This window comes from Rhineura floridana, chromosome 2 (genome assembly GCF_030035675.1).
Source record: "Rhineura floridana isolate rRhiFlo1 chromosome 2, rRhiFlo1.hap2, whole genome shotgun sequence".
In the NCBI taxonomy this organism is placed as follows: domain Eukaryota; kingdom Metazoa; phylum Chordata; class Lepidosauria; order Squamata; family Rhineuridae; genus Rhineura; species Rhineura floridana.
The window spans coordinates 31,007,837-31,026,593 of NC_084481.1; the positions used below are offsets into that span (position 1 = coordinate 31,007,837).

The 18,757-nt window shown below is 41.1% G+C and overlaps 1 protein-coding gene across 1 annotated transcript in view; it reads right to left on the reverse strand.

The window, feature by feature from the left end:
• The window catches only part of COL3A1 (collagen type III alpha 1 chain), a 109,232-nt gene that overhangs the window by 36,924 nt on the left and 53,551 nt on the right, over positions 1-18,757 (reverse strand). The window contains exons 7-18 of the mRNA XM_061608233.1: positions 17,495-17,548; positions 14,187-14,240; positions 12,963-13,016; positions 10,942-10,995; positions 9,867-9,920; positions 6,837-6,881; positions 5,182-5,235; positions 3,337-3,381; positions 2,264-2,317; positions 1,530-1,628; positions 1,339-1,383; positions 1,118-1,216 (exon numbers count right to left, since the gene is read on the reverse strand). Of these exons, the coding sequence (XP_061464217.1) occupies positions 1,118-1,216; positions 1,339-1,383; positions 1,530-1,628; positions 2,264-2,317; positions 3,337-3,381; positions 5,182-5,235; positions 6,837-6,881; positions 9,867-9,920; positions 10,942-10,995; positions 12,963-13,016; positions 14,187-14,240; positions 17,495-17,548 (711 nt within the window). The remainder of the gene's footprint in view (positions 1-1,117; positions 1,217-1,338; positions 1,384-1,529; positions 1,629-2,263; positions 2,318-3,336; positions 3,382-5,181; positions 5,236-6,836; positions 6,882-9,866; positions 9,921-10,941; positions 10,996-12,962; positions 13,017-14,186; positions 14,241-17,494; positions 17,549-18,757) is intronic.

Below are 18,757 nucleotides of genomic sequence, written 5' to 3' on the forward strand. Positions count from 1 at the left end.
AATCGACTTGAAGGCAGTCCATTTCATTTTTTTCATATATTAGACAGGCGCCATCTCTGTTATCTTTTCGGCGCCTATTGAAGACCTTAAAGTAGAGACCTTAAAGACAGTCTGTGTCTGTGTTGGAATTGCTTTTTAATATGTTCTTAAACCTTTTTTAATATGTTTTTTAATCTTAGAAGATCTTTTGAGAGCTTTTTTAAGAAAGCTTTTAAAGATGTTTTGTTTTAATATATTTTAAAGTCTGTTTTTATGATGTTTAAAAGTGTTTTTAGTGCTTTTGTTTGCCGCCCTGGTGGGAGGAAGAGCGGGATAGAAATCAAATAATAAATAAATAAATAAATATCTGATGAAGTGGATTCTGGTCCACAGAAGCTTCTGCCATAATGCATTGTAGTCTTTATTAGTCTACACAGCTCTTTGTTGTGCTGCTGCAACAGACTAACACATCTACCCCTGTGGAAAAGATTAATGGCTGTTTCACACATGCATGTTTGATGCTTGACTTGCACATTTGAATGAGCCAGCGAAGATCAAACATGGAAGTCACACCTTTAACAAAATCTCACTTCATACTGAATACAGCAGGTTGGACTGAATCATAATTAGAGTAGACCTAGAGAAATTAATGGGACTTGAGTTAGTCACAACTAACTCTAAATCAACTCTAAGCATGATTATGTCTGGATCCAACTCATTGTTGTTCAATGCACTTGGGTCACACATTCAGGCTTAAGTAAGGAAGTGAATAGAAATCAAGTGATGCTCATGTAAGCATGAATAGACCCACCCTAAAGTTAGAAATTACTCATTAGAAATTATAATCACTATACCTTTAAAATATTTTCTTATTAATATTTTGAACATCTAGTGCCATCCCTATTTGCATTATATGGATAGTAATAATAACATGGCAGAGATCAGATGTAATGGCTTTCAGATTTCAGGAGGAAACATGGAAAGTGGTAAACTCAAATGTTAATAATCCCCCCCCAATTATGTCTACATCATATCTTCCTGCCAATATGTACTCTATAGGTTTTCATGGTATTCCAGTTGTTTTCCTGAATCCAGTTTTCATGTGAACTTGACAAAAAAGAGCCAGCTAGTGACTTACACCTGGGCCTCTTTGTCCTGGGATTCCATTGGTACCAGCAGGGCCAGGAGGACCACGGCCTCCGCTGAGTCCGGGAGGACCAGACATGCCAGCAGCGCCCTGTGTGTAAAGAAAATATGCTCAAATTTTAAAAATCCCAACTGATATTGAGCAGGGCTCAAACTGCAGCGGGACTGAAGCCAAAGCCATGTTAAATATGGCACAACAGCAGTATTACTTACAGGTAGACCTCTTGTGCCTGGACTTCCATCTCTTCCTGCAGGACCCTATAGAGATAATAAGTAACAATAATGACATTTATGATAACAGAATATGCAAGATTTTAGTGCTTTTGAAATGTCATCAATTTAATAAAACAGACTTTAGTAGGTTGCAAGTATGTATGGTTTTGTAAAGTATGTATTACACTTACGGGAGGACCAGCACCACCAGGCTGCCCTTGAGCACCAGGTTCTCCTCTTGCTCCAGGGGACCCACTGGAGCCTGGGGGACCAACTGGACCATTTTCACCCTGAAAAGCAGAGATCATGTGATCAGTTAAATGGACTGACTGCTTTATTAATCACATATCCTGGGGGACATTTGAATCTGCTGCTGCTGAATATCCTTCTTGAGCATAAGTGTTGTCAGCAAATACATCCCAGTGTGTGTCATGATCTCACACTACTGCTACTTACAATGTGAGAAAAAGGCTATATGGAATTATTTTCCAAATGGATAAAGGGAACTAAGGATGTATCAACACCATAAACTTACATTCGTGTTTACTATTTTAACTGACTTCCCTCACAAAGGGATATTAGATGACGAGGTACTGAGAATCCTCTCTTAGATTATCCACAGAGTGCCTTCCTATGATTGCATCAATCAAGAGGATTTTAAATCTAGAGCTAGGCCATTTGAAGCTACAAGTGTAGCAATTAAAATCATAGTGTATGATTTGCGGGGAGGGCATACCTTTCTGAAAAATATGCTAGATATGAAATACCTACAGTAGTTAGTGAAAAATCCATACCCAAGAGCTACTCTAGCACTCCCATCCTAACTTAATCTACTTCAGTGAAATGTCTTCAGGATCACAGAAGCATATATGAAACACATATTTAAAGAAGAACATGTAGAATGAATAGATAGATAGACTGATACCTTAAAACCTGGAGAACCTGGAAATCCTGAAGGTCCAGGAGGGCCTGGTGGACCCTTAAGACAACAGCAAAACGTCATCATTATTATTATTGTTATTATTATTATTAAAATATTGATTGTCTCACATCATATTCTCATGTGAATAACTAGTTGCTAACAAAGACAAACAAACGAGAGACTATGTTTTAGAATAGGCTTGCACAATATTTTGCCGATGCATGGGCAAAATGTTTCCCTTTCTGAATTTGTGGCCACAGAGGTTTGTCCTTACCAACACGAACTATTACCCACTGAATACAAGATGGTTGCAGGAAGTGACCTATCAAGCACGGAGCTTGTGCCTGCTCCAAAACAAGGTGGCTGAGGGAAGTGGTTATAGCGTGAGCCCAAGAGCCTATTCCAAGATCTCTCACAACACCACATGCTGTATTTGATTACCCCTAACCATCGAGAGACTTCTCTGTGGTTGCACCTAGGCTGTGGAATTGCTCACCAAGAGAGGCTCACCTTGCTCATCCCTGATGGCCTTCTGTCATCTTGTTAACGTGATTGTTTTGGGGGCAGGCTTTGGAAGTTCATTCTTAGTACATTGTTGAATAAAACAGAAGATTACGGGTGGTATTCAATGCTAGTTCTACAAAGAGTAGACCCATTGAAGTTAATAGACATGATTAACTCAAGTTCATTCATTTCAGCTGATTTACGCTGAGTAGGATTTAGTTGAATGAACCCCTAAGTATGAGGATGTGGAATGAATACGCAGTAGCGGAAGATATCAATGTGAAAAACAGTAGGTTAGTGCATTGTTTTAATGATTCAGATTGTTTGGCACTTCTGATTCTCGACAGCGAACATAATAGCTGAAGTGGAATTTAGGTGGCTTGAGAACCATGAGTTTTACTTCAGCCATTACCTTCCTCTTGGAAGCCAAGAAGAATGAAGCATCTGTGCTTTTTGACTTGCCCGGAATTAATCTGCATTTAAAGTAATGTAAGAGCCAGATGTAGGCAGAGTTATAAAGAGGCCAGCATTTGGGTACATGGCTCATAGCTATGTAAAGTAATGCTACTTACAGGTTGGCCAGCTCCTCCAGGAGCACCATCGTTACCACGACCACCCTGTCAATGAAATTTCATACATTAGAAACAAACAAAATCTGGCAATGAACCATATTAACATATTTGCCCTTTTTAAACAAGCAAACAAGCAATCAAACCATCAAACAAACAAGGAAAAAAGCCCTATGTCTGGAGTGCTGTTATCCTTTCATGAGCACTGAATTTGTTCCCCAGTTGAAGCCTTGGAGGTGGGGAATTTTATGTGCATATCAGAGCTCTAGTTGAATCTGGAACTGATTGATTTGGGAGGGGGCAAAATCTACAATAAATACAGTTTTAAAAATGCCTTTTAGATAATGGCTGGCAAGAACATCAAGTAAACAAGCTGTAATCTGTGGTACATGTGGGACAGGGTGAGCATAAGTGCATTCTTACTCCAGACACGGGATATACAGGAAAAAAATAAAACACAGAACTTGGGGACAACGTTGCAACGGGAGTTGAGGATATGTAATTCATTCACCACTCTTGACAGTCAGTGGCCAGGCCTCCAAGAAGGATATCATGGAGAATACAAACCTATACAGGAATGTTCCTAGTCCCCCCCCCTTATTATGAATGTTATGGTATGTGTGTATTGATTATATTTTAATAGTAATATAACAAAACAAATAAATCTCTGTGCACATAACATGTAGAGATTCATTCTATCTTCACTGAGCTGTTTGGGTCATTCTCCCACCTAGCATAAAGAGTTTTCCTCCCTAAATATTTTTATTCTTCTATGATCCTTGAGGTTTCCTCTGAAATTCTTGGGGTTACTCTTGAGATTGCCAATACTCCCCCCTTGTGCACAGGTGGTACTTTTGGAATACACAGGTACTTTCTCCAAACACACCCATGCCACTCATTACAATAATGGGCAATTTACTGCTTACTTGATTAACAAGATTTGTATATGGCTTCATCAATAAAAAACTCTAAGAGGTTTACATAAATTACTAGAAAATAGGCAGGTCTGGTAGCAGAAGATGGCAAGGTTGGGAACTTGCTGGGGCTCCAAGAATGTCACAAATCTCACTTTGTACAGGGCACCCACGAAAAGTAGAAGCACCTTGAGAGCATTCTTGGGCTGCTTTCACACATGGGGCTAATAGCGCTAGTTTAACGGATTAAAAAGGTAGCGCTTCATTCCGGATTTCAAAAATCCCTTTCACGCTCCAGTACCTGTTATCCCGGCATTTTGCGCAACAGTCTTTCACACACAGAGCAGAGTTTTTCTCCCCCCCCCTTCATTCGGCCTCACGCGACACCGGGTGAGCAGGTCTTCATCTACCTTTGGTTTGAGGCCTGTTCTTTCGGTGTGTGGGGGGGTTGAAAGAGGCACAATCGTGATTGTGATCAGCTGAGAGGTGCGGCAGCACAGCAGCAGAGGCTCTGGTTGAGCACAGCAGCAGCAGCACAGGCTGAGCGAAGGCTGCATGCTGGGAGGGCTGTTGGTAAGGGAGGGAACGCACTGCATGCTGGGATGGCTGTTACGTGAGCAGTGGCAGCTAGCGCAAAACTCCCGCAATCTTCCAGGTTCCCAGCCTGCTATCAGAATTTTTCTGGTATCATTTATTGCGGAAATTAGCGCTAAACTTCCACTACATTCCACCAGAATTCCGGAGCTACCTCTTATGTCATGTGAAAGCTCAGATTTAATGCGCAAATTAACAGGAAATAAATGGTCAGAATAACGGAATAAAGTGCAGTGTGAAAGCACCCTTGGATTGCGTGTTACCTTCCAAGATTCTGAAGATGCCCTGCCTGAGGGGCTAAAAATATCATTCAATATATAGCTTTGGTCCAGTTACTTACAGCAGCTCCTGGAAGTCCTGCTCTTCCTCTTTCCCCAGGTTGACCTCTTGGACCCTAATGAACATATATTACATTCAGGGAAGGAATGCCAATCAAACAGAATTATTCATCAATGAATGGATAGCTCTGAAATCTATATTAAAGAAATATCGCCAATGAATCCTAAGATTTTGGGTCAGTAGCCAAGACTGTTTTGCTTTATGTATTGGGCTGCACATAGCAGCTGGAATGGAATAGAGGCAGCAGTGCCTATGGATTGAATTTAGGAGAACACCACTCCCACACTTCCATCTTGCCATTGTTTTCTAGATCTACCACCTCTATATATTCACTGCTAAGGAATAATTGAATGTGTAGTAGGAAGCACTTTCAGACATGAAAAGATATGGGTACCAGACAACAGATATGGATACCAGCATGGAATCTCTTCACTAAGGGAAAGACATACAAAGTCAAGAAGACTAGCAGATTGGAACATATTTTACTGGTTCTTAAACATCTTCACTAGTTAACAGTCCATTTCAAAGAGCAGGTGCTTACCTTTGAATTCCTACGCAGCTTGGGTCATGGAAACCTAAAGAAATGCCCTGCCTCCACATGAGCCTGTCCATGAACTGATACCATCACCGTTGGAGGCCCTCAAATGGATATCCCCAACCTTTGAAGTAAGGCAGGTGGGGAGATGGTTTTCTCTGTTGTGGCACCCCATTTATGCAATCCTCTTCCCAGATAGGCTCACCTGACACTTACTTTGCTATTGTATTGTACCAGGAAAATCTATTTTAATCTGCCAGGTTTTTAATTGTTCATATAATTGTGATTATTTTATATTTAATGTTCCTAGTTTTATTTACAGGGGTTCCTCCCCCCCAAAAATTATTGGATTTTTTTCTGATTTTTTCCCCTCAGGCCTTCACATCTCTGGGTCAGGCACACAATAGGCAGCATCCCTGCCTTCTGCACTTACAGGTAAGTCCAGCCAAGAGTGTCATAGAGGTTTCAGGAAGTGCAGGTACCCAGGAAGGCTACAGAGTGCAGACCATTAGAGAGAAGATTTGTAGAGTAAAAGAAAGAACACTCCCAAACACCCTTTGGCCACCTTGAAAGTAAGCTAAGCTCAACAAAAACTTTGCATTCTTTGCAAGATAATTTCTCTGAAATGCTCTCTTCCCTTTGATAATTTTTAAATGCAGTTTCTGTTCTCATTAATTGATGCACAAGGACTGAAAAATGCAGGAAAATGTTCTGCAGAGCACAGAATGTTTGCTCAGTCTGGCTGTGACACCAGAATTGGGCAAACATATGTTTCAGATACACATGATTGCCCCATATGTCTCATTTGGCCAGGGCTGACATCACTGCCTGGGCAACCTGGCTAGCTATCCATTATTCAGGCACATTTCTATTCTTGGAACCCCTATATTCACAGTTCTGGGGGAGTGTATGCCTTCCTAGCTAGGTGGCAATGCAAGAACCAGTTCTTTATTATCTGAGAAATGTCACAACAGACTTGTTTCCATTCATAAATTTATTAAATATGAAAAAGGGTCATTTAACAGAATCAGAGCTTAATTGTCATTCATTATATGAATGCTCTATTATGTTTTTTTTATCTTGAAACTTCCTACTCAATTATTTTGAAATAAAGTAATTACCATTGGTCCGGGGGATCCATTTTCTCCTGGAAGACCGTTTTCACCCTATTTAATAAAAAGAACACCTGATTAATATACAGCATGTATTATTTTTCACATTTGGGATGGTGCATCTTAAAAGCCATCTTTTCATATCATTAAACATTGTTATTCTGATCCAGCAGGGACAAGAAGTGCATGGATCCTTTTTGGATCAAACCGCATATTGAGAAAAAAAAAGTGATGCATAGCGTATGCCTGCTTGCACCATTTAGGGCTGTATATGAAGTGAGTGATTCTTGCTTGGGTAGTGTCTGCCGGGAAATTGAGTACAGGCACCTTCTTTCCCCCTTCATTCCCACAACAAAATGATCAGCATTGTCAAAGAAGTCAGGGCGCGTGTGTAAAGAGATAATTGTGCATTGTATTTATTAATTCTATTTCTATGCTGCCGTTTGGCCAAAAGGCCCTCAAGGCGGCTCACAAGGTCGTGGATCTGCAGGACACTATGGCTACTTGTTCCCCTGGCACTCCTCCAAAAAGCTCCTTAGAAGTGGTGCAAGTTAATTCCCTCCCATTGGAAGAGCAAAAAACAAACAACAAAACAAAAGAGAATAAACTACCAACCCCACCACTTCCTGCCCTGCTTGCCCCAGATCTCTGCCCCCATCCCTTCTCCTCCAAGTAGGTAGGCTTCCTCCCTGAAAGTGCTCTATGCTTTGCAATCCCCACTCCCTTTTTCTTATATATGCCACAAAATTTCACAGCTGGAGCTTAAGCAAATTGCTTATTAGAACTACAAAGGATTTATAGTTTTAAAGTAGTAGTGGTGAGCCTTCTCCTTGATATGCTGGTTTTGTGTGTGCAGAAAGGAGGAAAGGAGGAAAAATCTGCAGAACTTGGATTCTAAACCAGACTCACTTGATTCTATCAGGGTGGCTCAACCCAGTTTGGATCATGAGTCTACTTGTACCCTTAGAATCTGCAGATCTCATGCTGAGGGGGTCTGAGAACTCCAGTGCTACCTCTACCTATTTTTTTTTTTAAAAAATGGTTTCCTTTTAGAAAGCTCCAGCAGCCTTCCAGCCAGTCATAGCCTAGAGCAGCTAGCACAGGGGGCTTCTTGCCACCATGCACATTGACCAGAACAGAGGGGTCCCCTTGTGAGAGATGGGACTTGAAGACTTTCAGGCACTCTGAGGGAATTGTATGGGGAAAAAACTGGGGGCAGTCAGTTTTTTTCTCTGCAATTGCCCCTGAAAGCGAGAGAAAACCATCGAGTCCCGTTGCTCCCAGGGGGGCTTGCTTTATTTTATTCGAAGGTGCAGTATAAAGTCGTCATCCCCCCCACTAGCTGCTGCAGGCTGTGAGTTGCTGAAAGACCTCTGGAGCTTTGTAAAAGGATTTTTAAAAGGGCAGATTCAGTTCTGGACTCATAGGTACTTTTACTTGTTTTACATTTGTGTTTCCACACAGTTACCCTTTCAAATTTGCACTTTGTTCCGTCCCCATGCAGATCTGGGATGGACCAGACTGTAATGGGTCTATCCATCCCTAGCAGGAAACTTTTAATGTATATGGGAAGCATCCAGACATCCAGTTTAAGGATAATTATTGCATGTTTTAGCTCCCTTTCACTTGCTTCACACAGTAACAGAAGCAGATCCTGTAATCAACTGTTACGTGGCTCTGGAATATTGGAGAATATATTTTGAATATTGATTAAAAATACAGGCTCCAAAAACTGCCAACTCAAAGTGGGCAATGACATTCTCCTTCATTTACATATCTTGCCATCAATCCTGTATTTCCTTCTACAGGTCAACTTGAGATTTGCAACCTTGGTAATGTCATGTGTTTGTAAGTGTAGAAGAAGAAGAAACTTCACCAGCTCAATCTTAGCAGACTTTAAGCAGATCTTCATGGGGAAAAATGTATCATATATGAAGCACATTTGCCCTGGAGTCTTCAGGCTCTGTATAATGTAAACTGTTAGTTTCTGTATGATATATAATATATAATATATATAATGTATCATATAAGCCTTTGTTATACACAGGGATCTCTGGAATGAGAATCTAGATTGAGATAGTAAATATCCCATTCTACTTAAATCAATTACAGGTGTGTGGAGATGTTCAAAAAATAATACATTTAGGTGGAAAAATAATGAAATAAATAAGGCTGTGTATTTCTTACTACAGTACAATCCTATACATATACTCAGTTGTACGCTCCATTGAGTTCAGTGGTACTTGCTGCTAGGTAGGGATGGTCAAATCTGTCAGTTTCACTTTTTTTCTCAGTTTCTCATTTTTCCAATCTTAAATTCAGTTCACCACATTTTTGTATCACTTTGAGATTTTCTTTTCAAATTGATTGGCACATTTCTCTTAATAATTTCTCTTGATTATGCACCATTTTGAATGTAATTTTGCCTAATACACACATTTTTGCAACCAAACGTTCCTTGATATAATGCAATTCTGTGTGTTTTTCCACTAATATATGCATTTCATGACACTTTCCTATAATATAGACTTTTTGCACACCTTTTTTGTTGTTGTCGGAGGACTGTACTTCAAAACTCAGAGTAGAACAAATTTCCAAGGACAGTTGAATTTTGGTTCAGGTATTCTTTTGGGAAGTACGAATGACAGAATATGAATCATACTGTATTTTTTCCCTATCCCTGCTTCCAGGTAAGTGTGTATAGAACTGCTGCCTAATGTTCTATTCAGGCATTTCTAAATCTGTGAACGGAGGCGATGTGGGGCTGTGTGTGCTGCCCTGCCCCCTCCACCCTAACCGTGCATTTGGCAGAGCATGCTTACAGTCCTCCCTGTCTTTGGTAATTTATGTTTAGCCAAATGCATTTAAAAATCCCATCTTCAGACCTTCCAGCTCAGTTTGAGAAGGATGGAAGTGATTAAGTGAAGGTTGCCATGCCTGGCCCCATGGCTCCTTCATGGATACTCTAGCATACATTTGAAGCAGTGCTTAATCTGGTAGAAATATCTTTCTATAATACATAGAACAAACATGTTTTACCTTCAGACCAGGAGCTCCTGAATCACCTTTAGCACCATCTCTTCCATCAAAGCCCTTTGTGAAAGAAAAGAAATAATATATGAGTTCATCACAATGGAAAATGTCATTTTTCAAATTTTTGAAAAACCTGGACAGTTGAGTATGCTGTGTCCCGTTTTGCCTACATCTGAGCAGAACTGTGCACCAATGATAATTCTCCACTCCATTTGCATGCAGGGAGAATGAAGATACCATTTCACTGAATTTCTATTTATTTATTATCTATTCTACAGGGGGAGGTAAAGTTCTCCAACAGTTTCTTGGGGATGGGGCTCACCATTAGCAGCGGTGACAAGAGCACAGGTTCTCTCTTTTCCCCCCTAAAAAAGTGTTTTTGCAACTGTGTTGGCAGACTGACCACAATTTCAGATTGTCCATAATGCACAGAACCTAGCATCATTCTAGGGGATTGTGGGAGGGAAACAGCAGCCAAAATAAAATAAAATAAAAGGTGGGGAATCTTCAGTGGAAATTCTGCAAAATGACCTTCTTTGTTTGGGGATGGAGAGCAAAAACTATCTTCGACCTTTACTCAGAAAAAATTAGGCTTAACTCTAGAAGAATATGCTTGTTCTTAATGTCAGAGAAAATGTAATGCAAAACTCAAGGAAATGGGCTTGCATTTCTCAAAAATCAATCTATATGGAAAAAAGAATTCTCCATACTGAACACTATAGCATAAACACAGCAATGCAAATGAAAAATCATACTTTCTTTAGGAGAGTTCCACATTTCACTGTCTCTGCCTGTGAATGCTTACTAACATAACTGGGCCCAATCCAGCTAAGGTTAATTGCAGCTACCTTCTCCTAACTAATGTGACTGGTTGAATTGGGGCCACAGTGTTTTGGCTTCAGTGATTGCAGTGATGAGTTCAGTCAGAAAAGCGTTTGAGTTAACAAACATCTCATTGGCTTGAGTAAGAGTCTGCTCTATTGAGGTACTTGGATAATGATTGCTTGTTGATATACCTTCAACCAAGCATTGGTTGAAGTTAAAATAATTTCCATTAAAATGTTTCTTTTAAAATACTTACTCTGTGACCTTTCATTCCGGGCAATCCAGACATGCCAGCTGGACCTTTGTGGCCCTAAATAAAAATGAGAGGTAGCAGACGAAGAAACCCAGAAGATGAATGTTAAATGGAGAATGTTACATAAATATTAACAGAAAGAGTTTGTATTGTATTCTCATTTCTGTGCTAAACAGCAAAAGTTTTGTTTTTCAAGACTTTTTTTAAAAAAACCGCAGCCCACTGAACATCGTATATATCCAGATAGTGTAATGTATGCAGAGAAACAAGGAACATGGACAAATCTATATGTGCCCCTATGAAAGGAGCAATGAAATAAACTAACTAGGTAAAAGCAAAATAATGAACAATTCAACAATTCAATATCACCCACCCTTTGAAAAGATTCTGTCTGAACACATTGTTATTTGGAGTTCCCACATTTCAAAAGATGGAATTTGCCATTAGACCGAAATTAATAGTTTTCATGCAGAACACATATCTAGTCCTTTAGAAAGTTATGGCTGTTTTCAAGAATTAAAATTCAGATAGTGATGGATCTCTTCATGAATTGTTTAGCAGCTAAGATATCTTCATTACCTGGTAAAAAATTGGGCTTCACTGAATTTTGATATTTGAAGCACAAGTCACCTCACAGAATACTCACATTGTTTGCATCGTGTTTTGTGCCCTTTCTTATTTAACATCTGCTTCATTTGCCCTCACAACTGATTGATTGTGTTGGCCCATATGTTTGAGGTATTGTGACATGGCTTTATTTATTTATTTAATATCAATATTTATATATCGCCCGTTGCCTTATAGTGACAGAGAGGTGTACAGAAATTAAACATGTACACACTTCATCACAACTGTACCAAACTGGCAAACTTGCATGGCTTTCCACAGCCAACCAGATTAAATGGCAGGGAGGACAAATGAATCTGAGAAGAAGAAAAATAGACCTAAAAAGAAGTGGTAGCCAGGGGGCCATTAGGATGCAGAATAGCAGTGGGACAACAAGGAATGGTCTGTTTGAATAAGGAATTGAATCAAGGCATCTTGTTTTGCTTCTCCCAAACAGGTGATCATTTGTGGCTAGTTATTGTCTGAAGCCGCATGATGGAGTTCTGTGGCTGAAGCTAAGTTGTTTTGACCCTGTGAGCTGCCTAGGAAAGACGTCACTTTGGGCTCTTCAGAGGAAAAATGGGATAAAGGCATAATCAGTAAATCATTCATTTAATAGAGAAAGGAGAAAGGAAACCTTGCTCATAGCAATAGCTCTGAATTATGCTTCTGTGGAAATAAATCTATGAATTGGGGAGTTTTGTTTTCCATTGGAACAATTCTGAAAGGCATGGCTTCCAAAAAGGGGTTCAGGCAACCCTGCAATGCAATGAAACAATGCATGAGGGGGATTTCAGGGGTATGTGGGCTAGCCTTGTCACTGCTTTCATACAGAATAATACACACTCTGGTGTCGGACTACAACCTGGGAGACCAGGGTTCGAATCCCCACACAGCCATGAAGCTCACTGGGTGACCTTGAGCCAGTCACTATCTCTCAGCCTGGAGGCAATAGTAAACCCCCTCTGAATACCGCTTACCATGAAAACCTTATTCATAGGGTCGCCATAAGTTGGAATCGACTTGAAGGCAGTCCATTTCATTTCATTGTCACCTGCATGTTCGGCCAGCATGTGAAGGGGCTTTATGCACCTAGTAATGTTCATTTGTAGAGGTTCTCCTTAGGAGGGAAGACCTTGATTGGGCCAGGATTCCCCTTCACGCTGAGGAGCTCTACATGCTTGGCTCAGTACATGAGTAGAGCTCTTTCATATGCTTACTGTCCAGGTGGACAGTGATGGCTATGGCTGCTGCATATAACAGTAGTGGAACAAGTCATGTTTCACAAAGATGGCAGCACACATCTGAATAGTCCTAATGATAATTGGTACTTCAAGACTTTTCTCAGATACACCCAGACTGGACCATGTTTCTAGATTCATCCATACTCAAAACCAAGAAGATTTTTTTCCCCTTACAGGAGCGCCAGGTAATCCACGTTCACCAGGTCTGCCAGGTCTTCCAGATTCTCCCTGAAGAGAGAGAAAATAAATAAATAAACATTTATATTGTCTTGCTCTAGTGTCTGAATAAATTAATGACAGCAAAGGCAATGGGTTGTAGCATCTGCCATCATATGATACTCTTCTGTGGGTGCTTGTGAAGCAGGCACATATGCCTTTTGGATAGTCTATGCAAACACATAATTGAATGTCTCATGACCACTCATTGAAGTGTCGGTATTATAGGCTAGCAGACCCAAACACCTTGCATACATCACCATAAGTATTTATGCTATCTTTGTTGCCAAGATGGAACCCAGAAAATCCTCATCTCTCTTTAACAGCCCTGCAGCTGCAAAGGAAGAAGCAGGGGCAGCTTTTCATGCTCTGCTCCTTTCCATGTTCTCCAGGTCACTGCCTAGCAATGTTATACATTGGGTAGAACTAGGTGCCTTCTAGGTATTTTGTGGCAGTTATTCATTAACAGTGAAAACAGACAAAAACATACAGCTGAGGCCTTGTGCTCAGTTACATGTAGAGGAGTTCCATTGAAGTTAACTGGACAAGTGTAGCATCTGCAGGATTGGACAAGTGTAGCATCTGCAGGATTGTGACCCAACTGAAATGCCCATTTGAAAGAAAGAAAGGAAGGAAGGAAGGAAGGAAGGAAGGAAGGAAGGAAGGAAGGAAGGAAGAAAGAAAGAAAGAAAGAAAGAAAGAAAGAAAGAAAGAAAGAAAGAAAGAAAGAAAGAAAGAAAGAAAGAAAGAAAGAAAGAAAGAAAGAAAGAAAGGACTTTGGATTGGATCCAGAGATCCTGTGAGTGGATCAAGATATGTGGCACCTCAAGCAATGGATCTGAGGTTTTGAAGATCTGAGGGCTCACAATGAAGTGTGAGCAGAATGCCACTTGCACAATGGGCCTTCCTTGCCCTCTTTTCCTCATTGCAGCCTTCTGCTCACCTGAAAAGATACTTTTATATGCTGGGAACACTTTGGATGGGATGTAGTATAAGGCACTGGAGTGGGAGGGGGAATTGGCAGAAATAGGAGACACCTTGCATGAATAGAAGTGCTTTTTTCTTGTACAATACATCATTGGATCCAAGTCAGTATGCTGGTAGATCATAGAGGGGAACAGCTCTTCATAGATAACCTTAGGCAATATTATTTGCATATTGCTAACTATGAACTTAACTTACATCTTTTCCAGATGGGCCAGGTGGGCCAATCATTCCAGGTGGACCAGGGGAGCCCTGAAAAGAAAAAGCAAATAAAAGATTAATTAATACGTTAATTCACTTATTTAGTAGAATTACCAGGGACATGGTAGAACCTTCTGAGGCCTGCTGTAATGAATTTGCTAGGCACGTCCAGGATAAAATCTTTAGCATCTGCCAGGACTTAGACTCCAGTGTTATAGCAGGTGAATCAAGCGAGGTATCCAGAGCACAGCCTTGTCCCGATTTCTTGGATGAGTTTCAGTTGGTGCAGCTTGAGGATGTTGACAAGGTGCTTGGACAGGTTCGTGCAACCACTTCTGTGCTGGATCCTTGTCCTTCTTGGCTAATAAAAGCTAGCAGGGATGGAACAGCTGGCTGGGCCAGGGAGGTGATTAATGCTTCTCTGCGAGAGGGGGTGGTCCCTGGCTGCCTGAAAGAGGCGGTAGTGAGACCACTCTTGAAGAAACCCTCCCTGGAACCCGAAAATCTTAATAACTATAGGCCGGTAGCAAATGTTCCATTCCTGGGCAAGGTCCTTGAACGTGTGGTTGCAGGCCACCTCCAGACACTCTTGGATGAGACCGATTATCCGGATCCATTTCAGTCGGGTTTCAGGCCTGGTTTTGGCACAGAAACAGCCTTGGTCGCCCTGTATGATGACCTTTGTCGGGAGAGAGACAGGGGGAGTGTGACTCTGTTGATTCTCCTTGATCTCTCAGTGGCTTTCGATACCATCGACCATGGTATCCTTCTGGGGAGACTGGCTGAGTTGGGAGTGGGAGGTACTGCATGGCAGTGGTTACGCTCCTACTTGGCAGGTTGCCTCCAGAAAGTGGTGCTTGGGGAACATTGCTCGGCACCCTGGACTCTCCAGTATGGGGTTCCGCAGGGGTCAGTTCTGTCCCCCATGCTGTTCAAAATCTACATGAAACCGTTGGGTGTGGTCATCCGGAGCTTTGGAGTGCATTGCCATCAGTTTGCTGATGACACGCAGCTCTATTTCTCCTTTTCATCTTCTTCAGGTGAGGCTGTCAATGTGCTGAACCAGTGCCTGGCTGTGACAATGGACTGGATGAGGGCTAATAAACTGAGGCTCAATCCAGACAAGACTGAGATGCTGCTAGTGGGTGGTTCTTCTGACCAGATGGTGGATGTCCAACCTGTCCTGGATGGGGTTGCACTCCCCCTGAAGGAGCAGGTTCATAGCTTGGGGGTTCTCCTAGAATCATCTCTGTCACTTGAGACTCAGGTAGCCTCAGTGGCACAGAGTGCCTTCTACCAACTTCGGTTGGTGGCCCAACTACGTCCCTATCTGGACAGGGATAACCTGGCTTCAGTTGTCCATGCTCTGGTAACCTCTAAATTAGATTACTGCAATGCACTCTACGTGGGGCTGCCTTTGAAGACGGTTTGGAAACTGCAGCTTGTGAAAAATGCGGCGGCCAGAGTGGTAACAGGGACCAGACGGTCTGAACATATAAAACCGATTCTGGCCCGCTTGCACTGGCTGCCTTTATGTTTCCAAGTTCGATTCAAGGTGCTGGTTTTGACCTATAAGGCCTTACACGGCTTGGGACCACAATACCTGATGGAACGCCTCTCCTGATACGAACCCACCCATACACTACGTTCAAGATCAAAGGCCCTCCTCCGGGTGCCTACTCCGAGGGAAGCTTGGAGAATGGCAACAAGGGAGAGGGTCTTCTCAGAGGTGGCCCCCAAATTATGTAATGATCCAACTGATGAGGTGCGCCTGGCACTCCGAGGGAAGCTTGGAGAATGGCAACAAGGGAGAGGGTCTTCTCAGAGGTGGCCCCCAAATTATGTAATGATCCAACTGATGAGGTGCGCCTGGCACCAACAATGTTATCTTTTGGGTGCCAGGTCAAGACTTTCCTCTTCTCCCAGGCATTTTAGCGTGTGTTCTATATTGTTTTAAATTTTTTAATTGTGTTTTAAATTGTTTTTTAAAAGATGTATTTTAAATTGTATTTGTTTTTAGTTATTGTAAACCGCCCAGAGAGCTTCGGCTATGGGGCGGTATACAAGTTTAATAAATAAATTAAAGAAAAAGAGGTCAAGACTCTCTCTTTCTGTGGTGAAATGAAATTCAATGGAAATCTAAAGAGCTTTAGAATCAACAGAGAATATAAAGTTTGTATTTCGTTCAAAGAGGAGAATGTTTGAATCCAGACAGGCTTCTCTACTTCACAGTGACAGGTTACAACCTTGGATAATGGCATCTCTGTGGAATTCTGTGTTGGAGACTGTAGTCATTCTCAGGCTTTGACTAGAGTGAATTTCACTTTTGTGAATTAAATTAGGCATGAACATCATCCTCAGTTAATGTTGTAAGGGCATAACTCCATTCAATTAAACTACAAAATATTAACTCAGATGATGATTTGTTCTTTTATGCTGTCATATATTTTAAAGTGAACAATTATTGTATTATATTTTTACCATCAGTCTGATATTACCTTTAAAATCATGGTCCCAAATCATTAAATGTGCATGTGGGCAAGACCTATGGCACAGCTGGAGCTTTTTAAAATCAAAACATACATTTGCTATTTTTACCTTAGCAGAGTGATGGTGCAATCTCATGATCCCTGGAAAGACATTTAAGGAGGCATAGGAAAAAATGGACCTACCACTCCACCATCTGAGACACATCTCTGACATCAGATTCACCTTCTGTAATGCCACTGACTCCAATGTCAGTAAGCCCCCCTCCCAAAAAGGGAAATCTTGAGGGCATTCTAGGGGTGTGACTGGAAGAGACTTGGGTCTGAAGGATATGAAGCAGTCACATTTACCTGATATATTCACAAACTGGTTAGAAATTTAGTCATGGTTGTGACTAAATCTCTCTCTCATCTTTTTTCCCTATTGTTCCCAATAGGAGAAGCATTTTTTTAGAAAAAGAAAAATGTTCAAAGCCTCCAAAATTGGATAGAAGAATGCCTCACTCTAGCTTTCACTTTGCCATCAGAGCCTGGTAGAGCATAGGATAAGGGGGTAGGCCTGCATTTGTATTTCTCCCCAGTGCTTTACCCTAAATAATCCAATAGGAATCTGCTTTTCCAGCTTGGCTAAAATCTATTTCCACAGTCCTAAGAAAATTAACATTACTAGTTTTATTCCGAATATTGTAGCAAACTGTCTAATAACATTCACTGCTCTTAATGAATTCTGGAAGAATTTAATCCACAATTTTGTACAGAATGATAATTTGCCAAAAGAGAGTTGTGAGGCCCATTATGCAACCATGCACAGATACTTACTGGACTGCCAGCTTGCCCAGGTTCACCAGGAGAGCCTTGGTATCCATGGGATCCCTATTAGGCAAGACAAATTGCATACTTTAGAGATCATGGGTTGCTTTCTTTGTTAGATCATTGAATATCTTAATCACAATTTATTACAAACATTCTTAATTTGTGAACAATCAGTTTCTGAGAGATCAAGAGGGAACCAGATAATGAATTCCTTCTTCATCATTAAACAGATTCCATTGTGGAAATTAAACATGCAACAGTTAGTGATATTTGAATTTTAAAAAAATCAAAATTATATTTTACAGAATAATGGCTCAGCTTGGACATAGTGCTAAACCATAGTGTAATGCTATAGGAAGGAGCCTCAGTGAGCCTTGGGCTCGCATGTACCCTTTCTGCTCTTCTCTTCCGGCATGCAACAGAGGAGTAGAAGAATCCATTATGCTTGTTTGTGTCATGTCCCTTGTTCTGTTATGTCTGAACTTGGAGAATTCTGGTTAGTTTAAAAAACAGTGGTTTGACAAGCCAGGTTTGATACTGGCTTGTTTAAGTTAACAAAATTCCTGGAGATTGGGTGAAATGGGGAACTCCTTTGTAGAAGTAGATGTTTCCAGTCTCTCCCTCTGGTGCCCCTCTGGTGCTTGAGGAGAAGAGAGAAGAGGAGAGTGTTCCAGCTCAAAGCTTGTTTACATAGCACTAAACTATGGTTTAGCATTACTTTTGGAAAGAATTTGGTACAACTTGCTGACTTTTTGTTTTGACATTCTGTTCAGAAATGTTCAGAGATTTAAATTTCAGACTTTTTTTAAAAAAAAAAACAGCACAGTGTCTGTATCAATTTTTCCCTCCTTGCTCCCAGTATGGCCTTGCTATTTGCTAACAACTGTACAGCTGCACTTTCTGTGTTAACTTGATGCAAGATATCATTTTTTAAAAAATGTAAGACAAATTTAAATAGCTTAAATGGCAAATAGTTTCAGTAATTCACCACAGTGATTCAATTTGGTGAATTGCAATAACATCAGTGAGATGATAGCAGGGCTACAATCCACCTTGTTTCCTTCCCCTGTACATTCTCCCTAGAGCAGCCTTTCTCAGCCTTTGGGTCCCCAGATGTTGCTGGACCACAGTTCCCATAATTCCAGACCATTGGTCACACTGACTTGGGCTGACGAGAGTTGTAGTCCAGCCCTCTGGAGACCCAAAGATTGGTAAAGGCTGCCCTGGAGTATAATATCATGTGTGGCATAGTCATAGGGTATAGCCTGA